Source organism: Astyanax mexicanus, chromosome 1 (assembly GCF_023375975.1).
Source record: "Astyanax mexicanus isolate ESR-SI-001 chromosome 1, AstMex3_surface, whole genome shotgun sequence".
NCBI classification, from domain to species: Eukaryota; Metazoa; Chordata; class Actinopteri; order Characiformes; family Acestrorhamphidae; genus Astyanax; species Astyanax mexicanus.
In genome coordinates, this window is record NC_064408.1 from 126,515,463 (window position 1) to 126,534,274 (window position 18,812).

The 18,812-nt window shown below is 38.7% G+C and overlaps 4 protein-coding genes across 4 annotated transcripts in view; 2 read left to right on the forward strand and 2 right to left on the reverse strand.

The window, feature by feature from the left end:
- LOC103042549 (calcium-transporting ATPase type 2C member 1) overlaps positions 1-18,812 on the reverse strand; it is a 185,594-nt gene that overhangs the window by 37,301 nt on the left and 129,481 nt on the right. The window lies entirely within an intron of this gene.
- LOC111193370 (uncharacterized) lies at positions 438-3,726 on the forward strand. Its single transcript, XM_022673917.2, has 4 exons — positions 438-678; positions 1,757-1,951; positions 2,029-2,105; positions 2,593-3,726. The coding sequence occupies exons 1-4, from the start codon at positions 580-582 to the stop codon at positions 3,566-3,568; spliced, it is 1,347 nt and encodes a 448-aa protein (XP_022529638.1). The 5' UTR covers positions 438-579; the 3' UTR covers positions 3,569-3,726.
- On the reverse strand, positions 4,103-6,605 carry LOC125784831 (uncharacterized). Its single transcript, XM_049468639.1, has 3 exons — positions 5,821-6,605; positions 5,181-5,310; positions 4,103-5,063 (listed from the first exon to the last, which is right to left on the reverse strand). The coding sequence occupies exons 1-3, from the start codon at positions 6,417-6,419 to the stop codon at positions 4,311-4,313; spliced, it is 1,482 nt and encodes a 493-aa protein (XP_049324596.1). The 5' UTR covers positions 6,420-6,605; the 3' UTR covers positions 4,103-4,310.
- The window catches only part of LOC125784824 (protein asteroid homolog 1-like), a 55,562-nt gene continuing 46,192 nt past the window's right edge, over positions 9,443-18,812 (forward strand). The window contains exon 1 of the mRNA XM_049468615.1: positions 9,443-9,504. The gene's annotated coding sequence lies outside the window, so the exon portion shown is untranslated. The remainder of the gene's footprint in view (positions 9,505-18,812) is intronic.

The following is an 18,812-nucleotide window of genomic DNA, read 5'->3' on the forward strand; positions in this document are numbered from 1 at the left end:
CCCCTAACAGCCACTTAGATTTACCACAGCAACCAATTGGGTTTACCACAGCAACCACCTAGCACTTACTTAGGATTACCACAGAAACCAGACAGGAGCCATTTAGGATTACCACAGCAACCATCTCTTAACCATTTGAGATTACCAAAGCATCCACCTCGCAACCATTTAGGATTACCACAGCAATCATACAAACCATTTAGAATTACCACAGCAGCCACCTAGCAACCACTTTCAATTACAACAGAAACCACACAGCACACAGGGATTTTTATTTGTATAAATATTTATTATTATTTAATTATAAATAGGGGCGTAATTTGACTTTTTCCTCACAAGACAACTGCATTGCTATTAATTCAATTTGTACCAATGATTGTTTTAATGAATGTTTAAATATGTTAAATATAATAATAAATTTGATGATGTGTCCTAATAGCCTCGGTGCATGCATCACTTCCTCGTTTGATGTGAGGATGGTAGGATGTTTCCGGTCGCAATGCGGAAGTGCCGGTGTTATGGCTGAGTCAATGAAGTTTACGAGGTGCCTCTTGGAGTTGCCGAAATTTACCATTAACGATGTGCGTCGTATCGTCAGAGGATCAAGTACAACGCCGCAGAGTAAGCTTGAAAAGGGTTTCAAGTTCTACGTTTCGTCCTACCTGTGCAATTTTGAAGGTAAGTCGCCGACGCTAACGCTTATTCTAGCTAGCTAACTAGCTAGCTGTTCGTTAGCATCAGGTAGCGGTCTAGCGATGGGACTGTTGTTTTTGGTCACGAACCAAACCGTCCTGGTTCAGTTTAACTGTGTTACTAGAATGCTTATCTTTAACGTGTTTGTATTTCTGATGTAAGTGTCAGGCAAAAATATGGCTAACGAGATAACAGTGAGGGCCCACTGCTACAAGTCAATGAGGAAAGCAGAAACGCCACACAAGCTGAGAGTAGGACTGGTTAAAATGATGCGTTCAGAGTTCTGTTCAGTGTCACGTTCAAAGTTCTGTTGAACATGTTCAAAAGTTAGTTCAGCACAAGTTTCACCCTTTTTACTCTTTCTTCACCCTTTTTACTATTTTTACTCTTTTACTACGTAAGCTTTGATAAACAAGCAAAGATGCTGGTAGCCAAATGCAACTGAATAGCTGAGTGGGAAAGTTTCACAGGCTATTTGGTCTGTAGTAAATTCATGAGACATTGTTTTACAGTTTGAGCTACTGTAATCTATCTCTATGGCTCAAAAGCAGAAAATAGTTCACCTCAGCTATTCTTCAAACTGCATGTTCTAACTCACTAACGTTACTTCTTTATTAACATATGGCTTCAACTCTTATACTTACTAACAGTTTGATAACACTCTTCAAGAAGCAGAAGCAAAACCTGCACTGTTATGTTGTTGGTGGACAAAGGAAAAAATTATTTGTAGGCCTGTTTAATCCCTGTGTGTAAGCATTTCTCCTGGAGTGAAAATGAACTTCAAATGTAAAATATTTTAGTTCACAGTTTTCAGAAACATGAACTTTTGGATTTCAGCTTAGTAGTGCATGCATCCTAAACATCCTATGCATCCTAAAAGTGAAAGACACAATAGCTTGTGTAGTGTTGTGTAGTGATGCAGAACAGCACAAATGTTATGGTAGAGGGTAGACAAGTATTTTACACCACTAACAATGTGACAGGACAGATATTGCTCATGTTGTTATTGCTGGAGACAGTCTTGTTTTTCAGTGTAATAAAATTTTTCCTTTGTGTATTTCAGATGACCTTACGTGATTCAAAGCCAGTTGTACTAATAAACAGCAACTGTTCTTGTGTGGCTGGTTGTGGAATCTGCAACCACTTGGTTGCATTGCTTTTCCAGACGGCTCATTATTCTGAATGTGGCATGACTGTCGTCCCTCCTGTCCTTTCATGCACACAGACAGAACAGAAGTGGCATAAACCACGAACAATGGTATGTCTAATTTCATTAGCTAATGTTCGTATCCCTTTTTACAGTCACTTTTCTAACACCATCTTTAAAATAAATAGGGTGTGAAGCCTGGTCCCGTGGATGCGATGGTTGTCCTGAAGCCCAAACCAGGTGCTACTACAGCCAGTGGGGTTAGGTATGTAGCACCAAAGATAATAAGCAGGCTACAGTTTATTGTAAAAATAAATGCTTTTGGTCATCTGATAATGTTTTTCCGACATTGCTGTTGCTAACCCTGTTCTTTTCAAAGTCTGCTTAATTTTACCCCTTTGTACTTAAGATGATAACCTGTGATGCTAATTAGTGGACACACCTTGATTTAACATGTCTCCTTGGTCACATTATTTTCAGGGCTAGCATCCTTATGAGTTATGAGTACTTTTTAAAATAATTATTTTAAACCACAGTTTAAAATCAGTGTCAGATTTTCATTTGTTCATTTGCATAAAATTTATTTATTATTACTTTTGTCAGATTCATTCCTTATTTATTTAACCTTTGTGGATTTGTTATTAATTAACTGAGGGATAGCACCAATTTTGTCTGTGTATATATTGTAATGACAGTGCTGGTAAACAGATTACAATGTGTAAAAATAAATATTGACTGTTCTCTTATTTCAGATCTACACTTTACAAGGGCTATAGTGGTGAGCTCCCACACCCAGCAACCCTCAATCCTAGACCTGCCTACGCTGGAATGAAAGCAGAATCTCTTCCCCTCATCTGCACAATGAACATCTCAGCTGACAAGCCACTTGTGGACTCTGTCTTTGGGAAGGTACAAGCTGGAAGTGTACTGTCCTATCAACAAACCCTACCTCCACCTGATAGTGTTGTACTACATGAGGATGCACCCCCATTCCCCAGTGTGCCACTAGATGGTTACCATCTAAACCAAAGTGAATATTCATTTGTGCCAACTCACCAAGAACAGCTACATCTGAGCTCACTTTCTGTGACCTTATCACAGTCACACCTCATTGAGGAGGCAACAAGATGCCAAAGCGCTACACCTGAGTGGCATTCACTTAGGAGAGAAAGGGTGACAGCCTCACATTTCAGAGAGGTGAGCCATGTTAGAGGTCCAAGGACTGCAGAAGGCCTGGCAGAAAGGATGATCCGAGGGACACGACAAACGGCAAACATGAAGAGAGGCCTGGAAATGGAAACCGGGGCCTTAAAGGATTATGCAGTTCTGAAAAACCTGAACTTAACCAAGTGTGGGTTGGTTATTCACCCAGATGCACCTTGGCTGGGTGCATCGCCGGATGGGCTTGTATATGACCCCCTTGAGCGTCCATCATTTGGGCTTGTTGAAATTAAATGCCCAAATGCACAAAGTTATGTGGACTGCAATGTCCTCAAAATGGCACAAGGTAAATACAAACTGAAGGAGAGCCATTGTTATTATTGGCAAGTCCAGGGTCAGTTATTGATCACCGGAATGCAATGGTGCGATTTTGTTATCTGTGCCCATGATGACATCTTTGTGCAACGCATATACAGAGATGGCACTGTATTAGAGGAGGCGAAAAAAAGGTGTGACATGTTTTTCTTTAACATTTACTTGCCAAAATACCTCTCCATGTCCAAGTAATTAAAAAAACATAACCAAGACATATACTCAAACAATGAAAAAAAAAATTGCATTTTATTGTCAATTGTTAAACTGTCATTTCATTTTTGCATATACAGTAAAAGTAAAAAATGTTGTGTTTTTAACATATAAAATTAAAGCATTATTTACAGTATTTACATGACCTGAAGGGTTCATTTTTTGGTTTGAGAAAATACAGGTAACTACACAGAAGTATTCACATTACAGGGCCATCTCAAAAAATTAGAATATCTTTGAAAAGTTACTTTATTTCAGCAATTCAGTTAAAATGTTGAACTCATATTATATAGATGTATTACACACAGAGTGATCTATTTTAAGTGTTTATTTTTTTATTGGTGATTATGGCTTAAAGCCAATGAAACCCACAAATCAGTGTCTCAGAAAATTAGAATATTACATAAGACCAATTGATACTAATAATAATAATAATATTCTATATTATTATAATATAATATATATATATTATAATATATTATAATAATAATATTCTAATTTTCTGAGACACTGATTTTTGGGTTTCATTGGCTTTAAGCCATAATCACCAATAAAAAAATAAACACTTAAAATAGATCACTCTGTGTGTAATACATCTATATAATATGAGTTCAACATTTTAACTGAATTGCTGAAATAAAGTAACTTTTCAAAGATATTCTAATTTTTTGAGATGGCCCTGTACATTCACATTACATTATCATATGTATGATCTGTATTGAGATTAGCAATTGCTTGCCCAAGCTTTCACCAAGGGACCATTTTGATAATTCACCAAAAGGCAGGCAACAGCAAAAAGTTGGTTTATGCTGCCTGTGATTGAAAGGGGGATCACTGTGCTGAATATTTTATGTTCTTTGACCCTGCGGATCACACGCTCAACATGGACTCTCAGTCTTGCAATGGACTGGGTCTGTCTGATCTCAGACCTAGACAGTTGAGCTCTCTTTGCCAAAAAAGTGGGTATGTGCACTCTGCATGGTACGCAGTCTTCAACAAGGAAACCCTTGTCTACCATAATGGCCATAGATGAGTCAAGGAGGGGCACAATGCCAGACTGCTTTAAGATCTCCTTATCACTGATGGCACCTTGATAAAGAGAAGATACAAAGGTCACTGCACCATGAGGGGCTATTCCAATCAACCCTTTAAATGTACAGTGTGATTTATAAGTGGAAAACACCTCGCTCTGGAGGAGAAGGGAATTTGGGGTCTGACATCTCAGTTCTGTGCAATCTAAAATTACTTGAGTGTCAGCGTATTCCTGAAACACCTCTGGAAGGTGAGCTTTCACAGTGTCCCCATCTAGCCAAATATCTACAGCTCCTAATACAGTATAAAGAAAGTTGGCCCAGGTGTTAACAATGCGACTAACAGTTGACCGGTGTATTCTAAATCTATGGGCCAAATCCTTTTGCATGAGTCCCAATGACAGGTAGTTCATGAACAGGAAGAACTCATCAATTGGTTGAAGAACCTGGGGGAAAGAAAATGTATTACCCTATTGCAAGAAATATATTATGGCAGTCAAAACTTATTTTGATATAAAGATTAATGTTAAAATGAATACATAACATGCTAGGAAAACATTTACCGTTGCACTTGCAGAGTGAGGGACTTGATCAGTCTTCACTGCAGTCTGAGCTCTTGTAACCCGTACAATGTTGAAGGTGGCTGGCTCTATTTGCTTCCAAAGTCCCATCAGGTGGGCGTGAGTTGCAAATCTGTGGAACATGTGAGTTATATTGATCAGGCTAATTCTTTCACATCTTTATTTCAGACACCAAAAAAGGCACATCCAATACTTATATACTGTCTCTTTTCACTGTCAAATGCCTCTTATCTAATGTATTGCACTACTTGATTACTGTCACTGAGCTGTACTGAACATCACTTGCATTGTTACAGATGACATAACCTGCCTCATCTTTTTCTAGCTTGCCTATTTGAAATTATTGGCTCTAGCCAGTCATTACTCAGATCATCTCTAATAACGAAAACAAGCCTTTCATAATTTCCAGCAATATTCAGCATTACACTGTAAATATGTAGTCCTTTAATCTTAATTGTCATCATTATTCAAATCTGAGACATTTAAGAACTACGGTAAGTACCTGGGCCACACACAAATTTCTCTACCCAGATAATAATGTGTTAATAATATATATTTTTTAATGTTTTAGACCTACTGCTCTATAGTTCTAACTCAGACACTGTGGATAATTTTTATTTACCTGGTAAAGAATCGTATGTCTTCATCAGAGGCAGCAAACCGCTCCAAACCAAACCTGCTGCTGATGGTTAACTCCTCGACTTGTTTTCTGAGCCTTGATATCTCCTCGCGTAGCTCTTCGTTTTCGTTAAGGGAGATATCAAGGGCAGCAGGCTCAGTACTGGCACAGTAGTCATGTTCATGACACGGCCATGGGTCATCAGGGTCAGTCGGCATCTCTGTTGGTTCGGTGTTGGGTGGACGCTCTGTTCTTTCCCATACTCCAGGTCTTGCGGTTGGGATATTGTAGTTATTCCAATGGAAAAGCACAGGAACAGCTCCGGGTGTTAGGCGTCGTCGTCCAGCAGGAGTGGGGGGCTCGATTAAATCAGCAGTGACAAAGTGTCGCGAGCACACTCGAGAAGTACTTGTTATGATAAAATGATCTCTCCTGATCTTAACAACCCACTGTTTCTGCAATTCGGAGTCCTTTGGAAAGGTGTGGAAGCTCAGGTGAGAGTTGGACCTAGATGATGCTGTGCAGAACGGCACACAGCAGTGGTGGTTAGACCTGCTGTCCGTACGTTGTTGAAAAGATAATTTTGTGCGTTTACATGTCATGTTTAGGATATGTAATCGACAGGAGGAGGAGTGGGTAGAAGGACACGAGGTGGGTAGAAAAGGTGCAAAAGTAATAAATAAATAGATCGGAGAAGTGATTCAGCGTACGCGTTCAGTAGCTACCGGATGTTTACAACCATCCTGACCTTTTAGCGGAATTTACGTCACACCCCGGCGTGCACAGAGCGTATTGTCTCAGATTACTGTTTATATGCTGTTTTAATGTGTATAGCTTGTGGAATTAATGTTGCTTTTTGATGTTAAACTGTTTGATACCTGGAAACAAGACACTCTGCTGTTCCTCTTTTAAAAGAACCTCCATCAGAACAGAGCTGTAAAACAGACCAGCAGAGCAGATATTAAAGGAGAAATCAGGTGTGAAATGGACTTGGGTTGTAGTGAAATATAATAATTTTGTTGAAGAGTCCACCTCCGTTCACCTCTGCTCTTCTTTACAGAATTGTTGTAATTTCTCCACATTGGAGAATTTTACAGCATGAACCGCTTTTTTAAGGTCATTGTCCTGCTGCGGAGCCCAGGTTGGTTTCAACTTGAGGTCACAAACAGACATTCTCCTTCAGGATCTTTTGGTAGAGTCTTCCAGATCCTGAAGCAGCAAAGCACCTAGCAACAATTTAGGATTACCACAGCAACCACCTAGCGAACACCTAACAGCCAATTAAGCTTACCAGAGCAACCACCTACCATTTAGGATTACCACAGCAACAACCTCGCAACCATTTAGGATTACCACAGCAATCATACAAATCATTTAGGATTACCACAGAAACCACACATCAGCCATTTAGGATTACCAAAGCAACCACCTAGCAACCACTTTCAAATACTACAGAAACCACACAGCAATCCTTAAGTTCTTTGGATGTTTTTCTGGGTTCTGTTTTACGGATCTCCTGGATGAGTTGTTCATGCCCTTTTGGAGTAAATTCGGTCAGCCGGTCACTCCTGGGAAGGTTCACCACTGTTCCTTGTTTTTTCTCCATTAGTGAATAGCTCTTACTGTGGTTCTCTGGAGTCCAAAAGCTTTAGAAATTACTTACTTATAACCTTTTTCAGACTGATAGATCTCACCTTCTTCAGATATCGGCATGATGTTGAGCTTTTGAGTATCTTCAGATCTACTTCGCTTTGTCAGGCAGGTTCTATTTAAGTGATTTATTGATTGAGAACAGGTGTGGCCATAATCAGGCCTGGGTGTGGTTTGATAGATAGATAGATAGATAGATAGATAGATAGATAGATAGATAGATAGATAGATAGATAGATAGATAGATAGATAGATAGATAGATACTTTATTGATCCCCGGGGGGAAATTCTTGAGAAATTGATCTCAGGTGTGATAAACCACAGTTATGTTTTAAATGAACCTTAATTTAAAAACTGCATTTTATGTTTACTTGTGCCATCTTTCACTAATATGTAAATTGGTTTGATGATCTGAAACATTTAAAATGGAAAAACATGCAAAAAAATAAGAAATCATGAAGGGGCCAAAACTTATTCACACCACTGTAAATATGGAGCTTAAAAAAACATTAGAGTAACTTTTTTTTATCCCATTTTCTCCCCAATTTTCACGGCCAATTACCTAACCATTAGGACTCCCCCTATCACTAGTGATGCCCCAACACAAAGACTGTGCCCAAATTTCTTTATGAAGGAACCAATAGAAATACTTCAAAATGACCTGAAATAAAGTCTTTTCACATTGACTTCCATTAAAAGTATAAAAGTTTATGCACTTTCCTTTAAAGTTGCTGTTCTGGAGATTGTTGGAAATTGTTGGAAATTGCTAAACTAGGCTTAATCCTAGTCTATGTTTCTAAATTAGCTGGAATTTATCAGTAGAAACAAATTAACATTGAAAACATTTGATATTTTCTAAGATAAAAAGTGGCCTGCTCGGAAAATTAATCCATTAATAAGGTTTATGTTTGATAATTTAGTGTCTTTTTATACATTTTTATATTTTTTTATAAAAAAATATTTTAGCATTTATTTCTTTTTTGGCTTACATGGCTTACAAAACCCAAAAATAAGTGTATCAGAAAATTAGAATATTATATAATTAGGACCAATTGATACTTTCTGCAGTGTGGGCAGTGTGCCAAGTCCTGCTGGAAATTGAAATCTGCATCTCCATAAAAGTTGTCAGCAGAGTGAAGAAGCATGAAGTTCTGTAAGATTTTGTGGGAAAACAAAACTGAACTGACTTTAGACTTGATAATAAAACACAGTGGATCAACACCAGCAGATGACAGACATGTCTCTCCAAACCATCACTGATCATCAGTACATTTTACATTTCATTTAAAGTAAATCAAGGGATCAGAGTCTGAAGGAAGAGTGGAGAGACACACAGTCCAAACTGCTCGAGGTCTAGTGTGAAGTTAGTTTCCACCAATCAGTGATGGTTTAGAGCAGAGACATGTGATCTGCTGGTGTTGATCCACTGTGTTTTATTATCAAGTCTAAAGTGCAGTTTTGTTTTCCCACTAAATCTTACAGCACTTCATGCTTCTTCACTCTGCTGACAACTTTTATGGAGATGCAGATTTCAATTTCCAGCAGGATTTGGCACACTGCCCACACTGCAGAAATTATCAATTGGTCTTATATAATATTCTAATTTTCTGAGACACTGAGTTTTGGGTTTCATTGGCTGTAATACATGATTATAATCAACAATAAAATTAATAAACTCTTAAAATAGATCACTCTGTGTTTAATACATCTATATAATATATGAGTTTAACATTTTGAACTGAATTACTGAAATAAAGTAACTTTTCAGAGATATATTCTAGTTTTTTGAGATGGCCCTGTATATAAAGGGATGATGAGGGAGCTGGTTGTTTTTTCTACTGCTTTATTTTGCGCCCTGGAAACCAAACACACCGCAGGCGCTCGCGCTGTAGGTTTCGTTTTCCTGCGCGCGTGATGCACAGTTTCGCTTTCCCATCCGCGCTGTATATAGGAGCGCCCCGCGCAGGGCGCGTGCACTCAGCGCATCGCGGCGGACAGCGCGAGCTCATCTCCACTATCTCTTCTCTCAGATCACAGGTAAACTAACTCATCTTCTGTCTTTTTCTGTATTCTTTACGTGGTTTTTGATTTACGCAAATATGCATTATAGTGAATAACTTACTGTACTTCATATATTTATATAATAATAATAACAATTATTAAAGTTATTATTATATAATATTTATTGTTACATTGACCCATACAGGAAAGCAGTGTATGTATATGTGTTATATTTGAGTGAGAATACTCATAAGTATGATATATATTTATAATATGTTTACTGTTAGGCTGCCACTGTAAATAAGATTATTATAACATTATTGTTAATTAGTTGCCTGGTTGAATGTATATAAAACATACATAAACAGAACCTAAATACGTTAAGTAAAATGTATGACTGAATACTGCAATGTAGGAAAAAAAATAAAATAAAATATATAAAAACAAACACTGAATGAGAAGGTGTGGTCAAACTTTTCTGACTAGGACTGTATTTATTTTTAGTATGGAGACTTTTAATTTGAAGAGCAGCAGTTATTATAGTTATAATATAAAAGTTATAGTTATATTTAAAGTTATATTTAATACTATTTAAATCTCATACAGTAAATCATTATACAGGGAGCTGCATGTATTTCTTTTTTAAATCTGAGATCAATTTCGAATCTGTAAATATATTTTGTAAATATATTTGTAAATATATTTTAAACAGTTATATATAAACGACTATACACATAGATTTACAAATGCGTTTCTAAATATATTTATACGTACACTGCATGTATTTCTTTTCCATATAGTTTATAAGTTACCATGTCTTGTCTGAGTCACATTTTCAAATATATTTTATAAATACTTTTTAAACATATTTATTCAAATTAAGGTGACTTTAATTGTGAAGAATAGAGTGTAGCATTGTGTAGAGCAAACACTGACATGCTAAATATAACAGTTAATAAATAAGTGTATTTAAAATATATTTAATAAGCTATTGTATAGTTATATAGTTGCAGTTACATAAGTACTACATGTCATTAAATCCCATACAGAGAAAAAAAAGAATGGTCATGTGATTCATTTATGATCAAAAGCTTTAGAACAACGCAAGTTTTAGAACAATGTCTGAATGTTTAGAATAAGTTTTATGTTTATGTTTCAATGTTTTACATTTTATGTTTCAATGTTTGAATGTTTAGAACAAGTTTTAAAACAATGCAAGTTTTAGAACAAAGCAGTTTTTACCCTTTATTGTTGTGATTTAAGCTCTTAAGGTTCAGTCAATAACAGGAAATAGTCCAAAATTCAGTGTAGACAGAATTATTTTGCAGTTAACTGCACAAAAAGTACAACAAATAAAATAAAATCGGTAAAATTTTTAGCAAACAATTTAAACGTCTTTAAAGTCTTTCCTTTAGAGAAATTTCAGTTAAAGCCATTTCTTAAAAACAACACCATAGTGATAGTGACACCGAACGTAATGCAACTAGGACACAGTACTGCATTATTATTTCGAGGTATTATTATGTCATAAATATGACAGGAGACAGATCCACTTTATTACTTTATTGATCAAAAGTAAACAGAAGGCTAGCAGTATCAATATGTATAACACTGTATAATACATGCACCATGCAAAAAACAACTGATAAGTAAATTTAATTATTATATATTCAGCTTTGGACAAAATGAAAAGAGCACTTCAGTTTCTGAATTAGTTTCTCTGATTTTGCTATTTATAGGTTTGTGTTTGAGTAAAATGAACATTGTTGTTTTATTCTATAAACTACAGACAACATTTCTCCCAACATAGGCTCCTGTGGTCGGCACTGAATTACAAAACATGGTTTGCTAGGTAGTTGCTAGGCGGTTGCTATGCTATGGTGGGACAAATTGTAGCTGGTAACTACATGGTGTCGCTGGATGGGTGATGTAGTGAAGCAGTTGATATATTATCAAAGCTAACAAGGTAAGTGTCCCCCATATCACACATAGTAGATTCCCCAAACTTTAACCCTTTGAACTCTAGGCTGTATGTTCATTTAAAATGTAACAGGAAGCAGAATTGTTATATTTTCCTGGAACTGATCATGTTTTGGTCAAAATTTTACCAAGTGCCTGTTTTTTTTTTACGTATTTTTGAGTGTATAGACTTTAAATATATTCACACCTAGGATATATTTTCAAAAATGGTTAGACTAGAGTGTTTCTGAGTTTAAAAGCATGAGAATATTGATTGATGATTGATATTACTTTGATAAAATACATGGAGAAACAGCATCTGGCGGATTTATTATTCTTGATAATCAATAATCACACCTCTAGGATACTAAAAGATACTAAAAACCTGTTTGATTAGGACACACAAAGAAAACTATATACAAACATGTAAACTTTTAGTCTAAATAAATAAAAATGTTTAAAGCAAAATAACTACTTATAAAAAATAAAATAAAACTATATGAAGTAGTGCGCACACCATACCTAGCTTTAGTTTGAGTAAAGCAGGTAGTTTAGTCACACTGTTTTTTCTGTGGACACTTTTGAGTCTTTATTTACTGATATTATTTGGTTTGAAACATCATATAAATATGTTTGAAGCACTAAAGGTAAATAATATTGGTTGGGGAAGGAGATCTTTCACTTTTTTAGGTGTTTGTCTCAATGGGTTTCTTGTAGATTTAGCTTTACCACACTGGGATGTGATCACAATTTTTAGAAAGAGTAAGCTCCGCCCTTTCTAACCATATATGGATTATGTTTATGTGTGAAGGGATTCCTGTGTGATTAAGCTGAGGACAAAAGGTGAGATTTTGGAGGGAAAATCCGTCCGTAGGGTTTTAAGGGTTTTTAGAACAGTTTTTACAAAGTTGGAAGCATAAACTTGACTTGACTTGTCTTCTTTAATTTCAGGGCTTAATAACCGAGAGCCATGGGAATCAAAGGGCTGAAGAGCTACATTGAGAACGGTGGCGATGTCTTGGAGCTGCAAAGGTTCAGCAACAGCAAGCTGGTAATTGATGGATCCAGTTTGTACTACCACCTTTACTTCAGGACTGATTTGGATCAAGCTCACGGTGGAGAGTACGGAGCTTTCGAAAAAGAGGTCAGCACGTTTTTTAACAACCTGAAACTTTGCCAGATTAAGCCCTACGTCGTGCTGGATGGAGGCACTGACATCAGCGATAAAAAGTTTGAGACTCTGAAGAGTAGAGCTGAAGATCGGATCAAACGGACCGACGCCTTGTCCAGAGGTCGTTCAGGAGAGTGCCTGCCGATCCTCATCAAGAACGTGTTCAAGCAGCTCCTCAGGAAACTCGACGTGCCGTTAATTCAGTGCATCGCCGAGGCCGACTGGGAGATCGCCGCTTTGGCCAACGAGTGGGAGTGTTCGGTTTTGTCCAACGACAGCGATTTCTACATATTCGACCTCAAGGGAGGATTCTTGCCCATCTCTGAGTTTGAGTGGCGAAGCGTGAGAACGATAAAGAAGACCGGCGAAAGATTCATCCAAACCAAATGTTTTAATGTGAGCAGGTTGTGCAATAAAATTAACCACATGAAGAAGAATCTCCTCCCTATTTTCGCCACCCTCTTGGGCAATGACTACGCCAACCTGAACAAGACAATACTTCCAAACTGGACCAAGTTCGCACTTTGCCCTGGAGGAACCGGCCGAATCGACGGCTTGCTCAGGTGGCTGTCTGGATTTCAGAGCCCTCAGGATGCCATTCGTGCACTTCTAATCCAAATTAAGGACCCGGAGGACTCAATAACCGTTTCCCAAGCTCTTGATCAGGGCCTAAAGGAGTACAAGCTCACTACCAGCACCATAGCCAAGTTCTTCATGAGCGGTGATCCACAGAGCAAGCTTCCGAAACCCTTACAGAACCTGCCGCGGTGGTTCCTAAAGGGCATCGCAGAGGGTAAGCTCAACTCCATCCTCCTCGACGTCCTGACGCTGCACAGGGTCACACTCAACTGTTCTGTCCAGGACTTTAGTCTTTCTAGCAGCAATCTGACCTCCAGACCCATTAGGCAGGTGTATTACGGCATAATGCTGGCTCCAAATCAGCAAAACGCCAGCCAACAGGTGGAGGAGTACGACAGAGAAAGGCTCATACTCAACAGCTCTTTGGTTGACGCCATCCTGCCAAGCCAGATCACTGCAGACCTTCACCTAGACACACTGTTGGAGGTAAAGTAGATCTACAGTGGAAGATATTTCTTTGCAGTTAGTGCCTTCGAAGTTTTCAACCTCATTTAGATTACAATTTAGACTACAAACGTTTAGCCCCACCCATTTAGTTTAAAATTACAGCAGTTTAGCCCCATTTGGCCAATTTACAGCCATTTAGCCCCTCCCATTTAGTCTACAACAGTTTAGCACCATTTGGTCAATTTACAGCAGTTTAGCCCCACCCATTTAATCTACAAATTTTTAGCCCCACCCATTTAATCTACATTTTTTTAGCCCCACCCATTTAGTCTACAGCAGTTCAACCAAAATTGGTAAATTACAGCCCCATTTGGTCAACGTCCGGCAGTTTAGTGCCACCTATTTAATCTACAAAATTTTAGCCCCAGCAATTTAGCCCCATTTGGCCAATTTACAGCAGTTAAGCCCCACCCATTTAGTCTACAATGCAACAGTTTAGCCCAATTTGGTCAACTTTACAGCAGTTTAGCCCCACCCATTTAGTCTTCAATGCAACAGTTTAGCCCAATTTGGTCAATTTACAGAAGTTTAGCACCACCCATTCATCCTACAACAGTTTAGCCCCACCCATTTAGTCTACAATGCAACAGTTTAGCCCAATTTGGTCAATTTACAGCAGTTTAGCCCCACCCACTATGTCTACAGCAATTTAGCCAAATTTACAGCAGTTTAGCCCCACCTATTTAGACTACATCAGTTTAGCCCCATTTTATCAATCTACAGCTTTTTAGCCCCACCCATTTAGTCTACAATAATTTAGCCCCATTCCCACAACTTGCAGACGTTTAGCCCCACCCATTTGGTGTAAAAAAATTTTAGTCTATAGCAGTTTAGTCCAATTTGGTCGGCTATTCAGCAATTTAGCCTCACACATTTAGACAACAGTTTAGGCCAATCCATTTATTCTCCAAAATTATAACCCCATCCATTTAGTCTACAATACAACCCATTTAGTTTACAGCAGTTTAGCCCCCCCCCCCCCCCCCCCCCTCAGTCTACAGCTGTTTAGCTCCACCCATATATCTTAACTTATGTGCAGTCTTAAAGGTAGAGCTATAAAAACTGAAGTTTTAAATTAATGGATAAAGAGAAAAAATGACTCCTGCATTAATTCTACTGTTTTGTCCTCCAGGTGCCTCATCATGTTCGACTCCAGGTTTTCTTGGACACTCTGTGTATCTCACAGGCTCCTGACCACCTCCACATCCCTGCTGGTCTACAGCTAGCCCTGTACGTCACATGCTACTGGATAAAACATGCAGAACCAGAACCCAAACCAGAGTTCTTTGGGGCGTTGCTGGTCGGACTGGTCTACGGAGAGCTGTCCAGAGATCCAGTTACAGAGAAAGGTAAAGATAATATACAGACATTAAGATATTATGATCAGATATTAAGCGTCAGTTCAAAATGGCACCTCATGGCAAAGAACTCTCTGAGGATGTGAGAAACAGAATAGTTGCTCTCCACATAGATGAAGCAGAATAAGAATATTCTGTAGCGATTGTCTTTGGAGCACTGAACGTTCCCACAAGCAATTCACAAAGACCCCATCAGGGTTAAAGAACGTCTTGTATTCATGTCATGTTTTCCGTCTTCTGTCCACAGTGGTGACTTCAGGGCTGAAGAGGCTGAAAAACCTAAAGAGCCAAAAAGAAAAGACCCGTCTGGACCTGGGCGTGGCTCACGCTTACAGCCAGTGGCAGTGCATTATGAGGGACAGTATCTGCCTCAACCAGCTGCTGCAGAACCCTGTTCATGAACCCGAGTATACCAGGTAAACACCAGCTTTATTATCCTCTACACTCTCTGCTGGTTGTGGTTATTGTGAAGCAATAAGTGATAAGAACAGTACCTGTGGATTATTGTCTGAAAATCAGATCTGTTGAGGTGACTCTCAACTGGTATTTGCGAGTGATAAGATTGGATTAACGTATCTGCGTGGGTTTCTGTGGTATTTGCATGTATTGCTGTGTGAAAGGTTATAAAGTTGTCTGGTCGCCCTTCACCCTTTCCCGGATTCAGTTATCCCCTGCCCTGGTCTGGTTCTTCTGCCACACCCCAATTTAACCTCGGGGGAGATTGAAAGGATCACAGATGCTTCCCTAAACAATCTACTTTATTCAGATTATACACAGTTCTTCATATCAGTTATATAGTACATGCATCCAGCAAGGGGCGGTCCCTTGAAGGTGTGAAGATTACAGAGTATTTGCTCATCACAATGTACAAGAAATTTTGAACGCTATGTCCTGTAACAGTGGCTGTGTACAAGTTTACCCAATAAGGACAGTACATATTCAAGTTTTAATTCAGCACTTCAAGGCTGCTTGTACGACACAAGAGAATAGCCATAAAAGGACAACTCAGTAAGGAAGTACATATGCAAATTACAATCTGAGTTTATTCGGGTACAGGCGTAGTCTTTTATCCGTGCAGTCAAAAAAAGGAAGTCCCTTCTTGCTTCTGCAGCAGAGGTGTGAAAAACATTTGCCCGTTAATCTCTGACTTAAGTGTATCATAAAGCAAGCCAGTAGAACACATACTGTTTTTCGTACCTTAACAGTGTGGTATCTGTGTGGGTTACTGTGATATTGCAGGTGTTGCTGTGGTATCTGCCTGGGTTACTTTGATATTTGCATGGGTTGCTGCAGTATCTGTGTATAGGTTAGCAACCCATACAAAGATACTGCAGCAACCCACGCAGACAACACAGCAGCCCATACACAGTTAGTGCAGCAACCTTTTCACAGATACTGCAGCAACCCATGCAAAGTATCTGTGAAAAGGTTGCTACACTAACTGTGTATGGGTTGCTATGGTATCTGCGTGGGTTTCTATGGTATCTGCATGGGTTGTTGTGGTATTTGTATAGGTTGCGGTGGTATCTGCGTGGGTTGCTGGGGTATCTGCATGGGTTGTTATGGTAACAAACCATTGTAACTAAATAACCATTGCCGCTCTTCTTGGATCCTGTACTTCCTTCACTCTGGATTTGTTGAGGTTGTTGTTCTGTTGTAAGTGATGCAAAAGACATGTTGAAATTTGACTTGAGAGATCAGACATTACGGAACAAGATGCCTCTTTAGAAATTATATAATCACATTTTAAACCACCTCCAAAGAAGGTATGAACATAGCCTAAGGATACTAGTGCAAGACTTCAAACTCTACACTGGCCTAACTCTGTAAAATGAGAAACCTATTGTAAGAACCAACCAAGGAGATTTGGATGCAAATGCAGGCAGGCTTTAATAATCCAAAACGCAAGGCAAAAATCGTAATCCAAAAGTACAGGCAGTATTTCAAAACCAGGAATAAATCACTAGGTAAAATCGTAGTCGAAAAACAGGCAAGGATCAAAAAAACAGATATAGGAAACACAGACGTAAACGCTTGATAAGACACTAGAGTGGCAATATCTCGCAACTAGATTCAGTAAATGTCCCAGTATAAATATTCTCAGTAATAAGCTGATGTCCCACAGGTGTGTGGGAGGGGCGGAGTCACCTTATTTGTACTCTGGCGAGGCTGATCTTAAAGGTGCAGGTGTGACACCTATTAAGTGGCTCTGGACAAGAGCATCAGCTAAACTTCGCAAAGTTTACAATTCATGCGTCAAATAATCTGGACGTGGTTCCTGAAATTATCTCGGCACAAAGGTGATCCTTTAACCGTAAAAAGAGCACTGAAAACTCGTTCTACCAGTTTTTGGGAAACTGGGTAAAATACCTTTCCTGGCATGAAGGGAGTGAACGTTACAAAAGCAAAACATAGAGCATGCAAAACAATATAACACTAAAGCAAAACACTGAATCATATCAATATGAAGCATCTCGTGTCTAAACCTAAAGTAATGCGACTCTTCCCTCCAGGCGAAAGGTGAGTCATGAGACTTCACTCAAACAAGCATTCAGACACATTAACACAGCCTTTAAACCAATAGCTGGATTGATTAATTCTCCCGAAACAGCCAATCAGTTTGCTGGTTTTGTGAAACGTGTTGGGCTAGTAAGGAAGATATATATATGTATATATATATATATATATATATATATATATATATATATATATATATATATATAATGAACTAGGCTGAGCCCTGGATCTTTACATACCCAGGCAACGCCCCTGGTTAGAAAACATAGAGTGAAGACAAATGCGAGAGGTCCCTTTTGATGACCCAAAGATAAACGTTAGAGAACCATCTTGATTCCTCAGAGATAAAAGCTATAGACCAGGGGTCGGCAATTAATTTTGGCCGCGGGTCAGATATTTTCCAAGCCATTACGTGGCTGACACAAAAAAAATCTCTATTTTGTAAAATTAAGTGTAATGGGATGGAGCGCTACAGACTCTCCAGCCCAGAGGGTTGTTGAACCCAATTGCAGAACAGTTCATCTCAAAGCAGGTAAACCCAAGAAGAAAGAAAATAATAAATAAATAAACACACCGCTCCTCACGTGGGATTGAACCCGTGTCATCAGGGTCGCGTTCCAATATGCTAACACTGCCCCGGCTACTGAATTGGGATGCGGCCTGGAAAAAAATGCCTTTATAAGGAGATAGGGAGCCCAAGAAAAATGAGAACAGGCGGAGCATGATAGAGAGAGAGACGGGGGAGGGATGTATAAACTAAAGCTCACCAGAAAAGCATTTTATGTTTTATTTTTTTCATTATTGCTCATCCACCTATTGTCGACCCCTGCTATAGATGCTCCTGACCCCCAAATATAAATGCTTAAAAAAAACTCTTGATGCCCCAGAGATCAATGCTAGAAAACCCTGTTGACATCCATAGATAAATGCTACAGAATGGACTTGAAGCCCCAAAGATAAACGCTAGAGAACACTCTTGATGCCCTTAAGATAAAGGTTAGATGAATCAAGAGCATTATCTAACCTTCTATCTATGAGGTACTGAATGCTTGAATTATTAGGGACTTTATGGGATATTACAAACAGAAAACGTAATGTAATATCTTTTTCTTTTTATTATTATTCAGGTTGTACAGTGGAGTGTTTCTGTATAGTGTGGTCCAGGAGCTCCGCAGCGGCATCACCCCCGACTCCCTGCTGGCCGGAGCTCCAGAGGCCGTCAATCTTTATCACAAACTGAGGAGCGCTGTGGA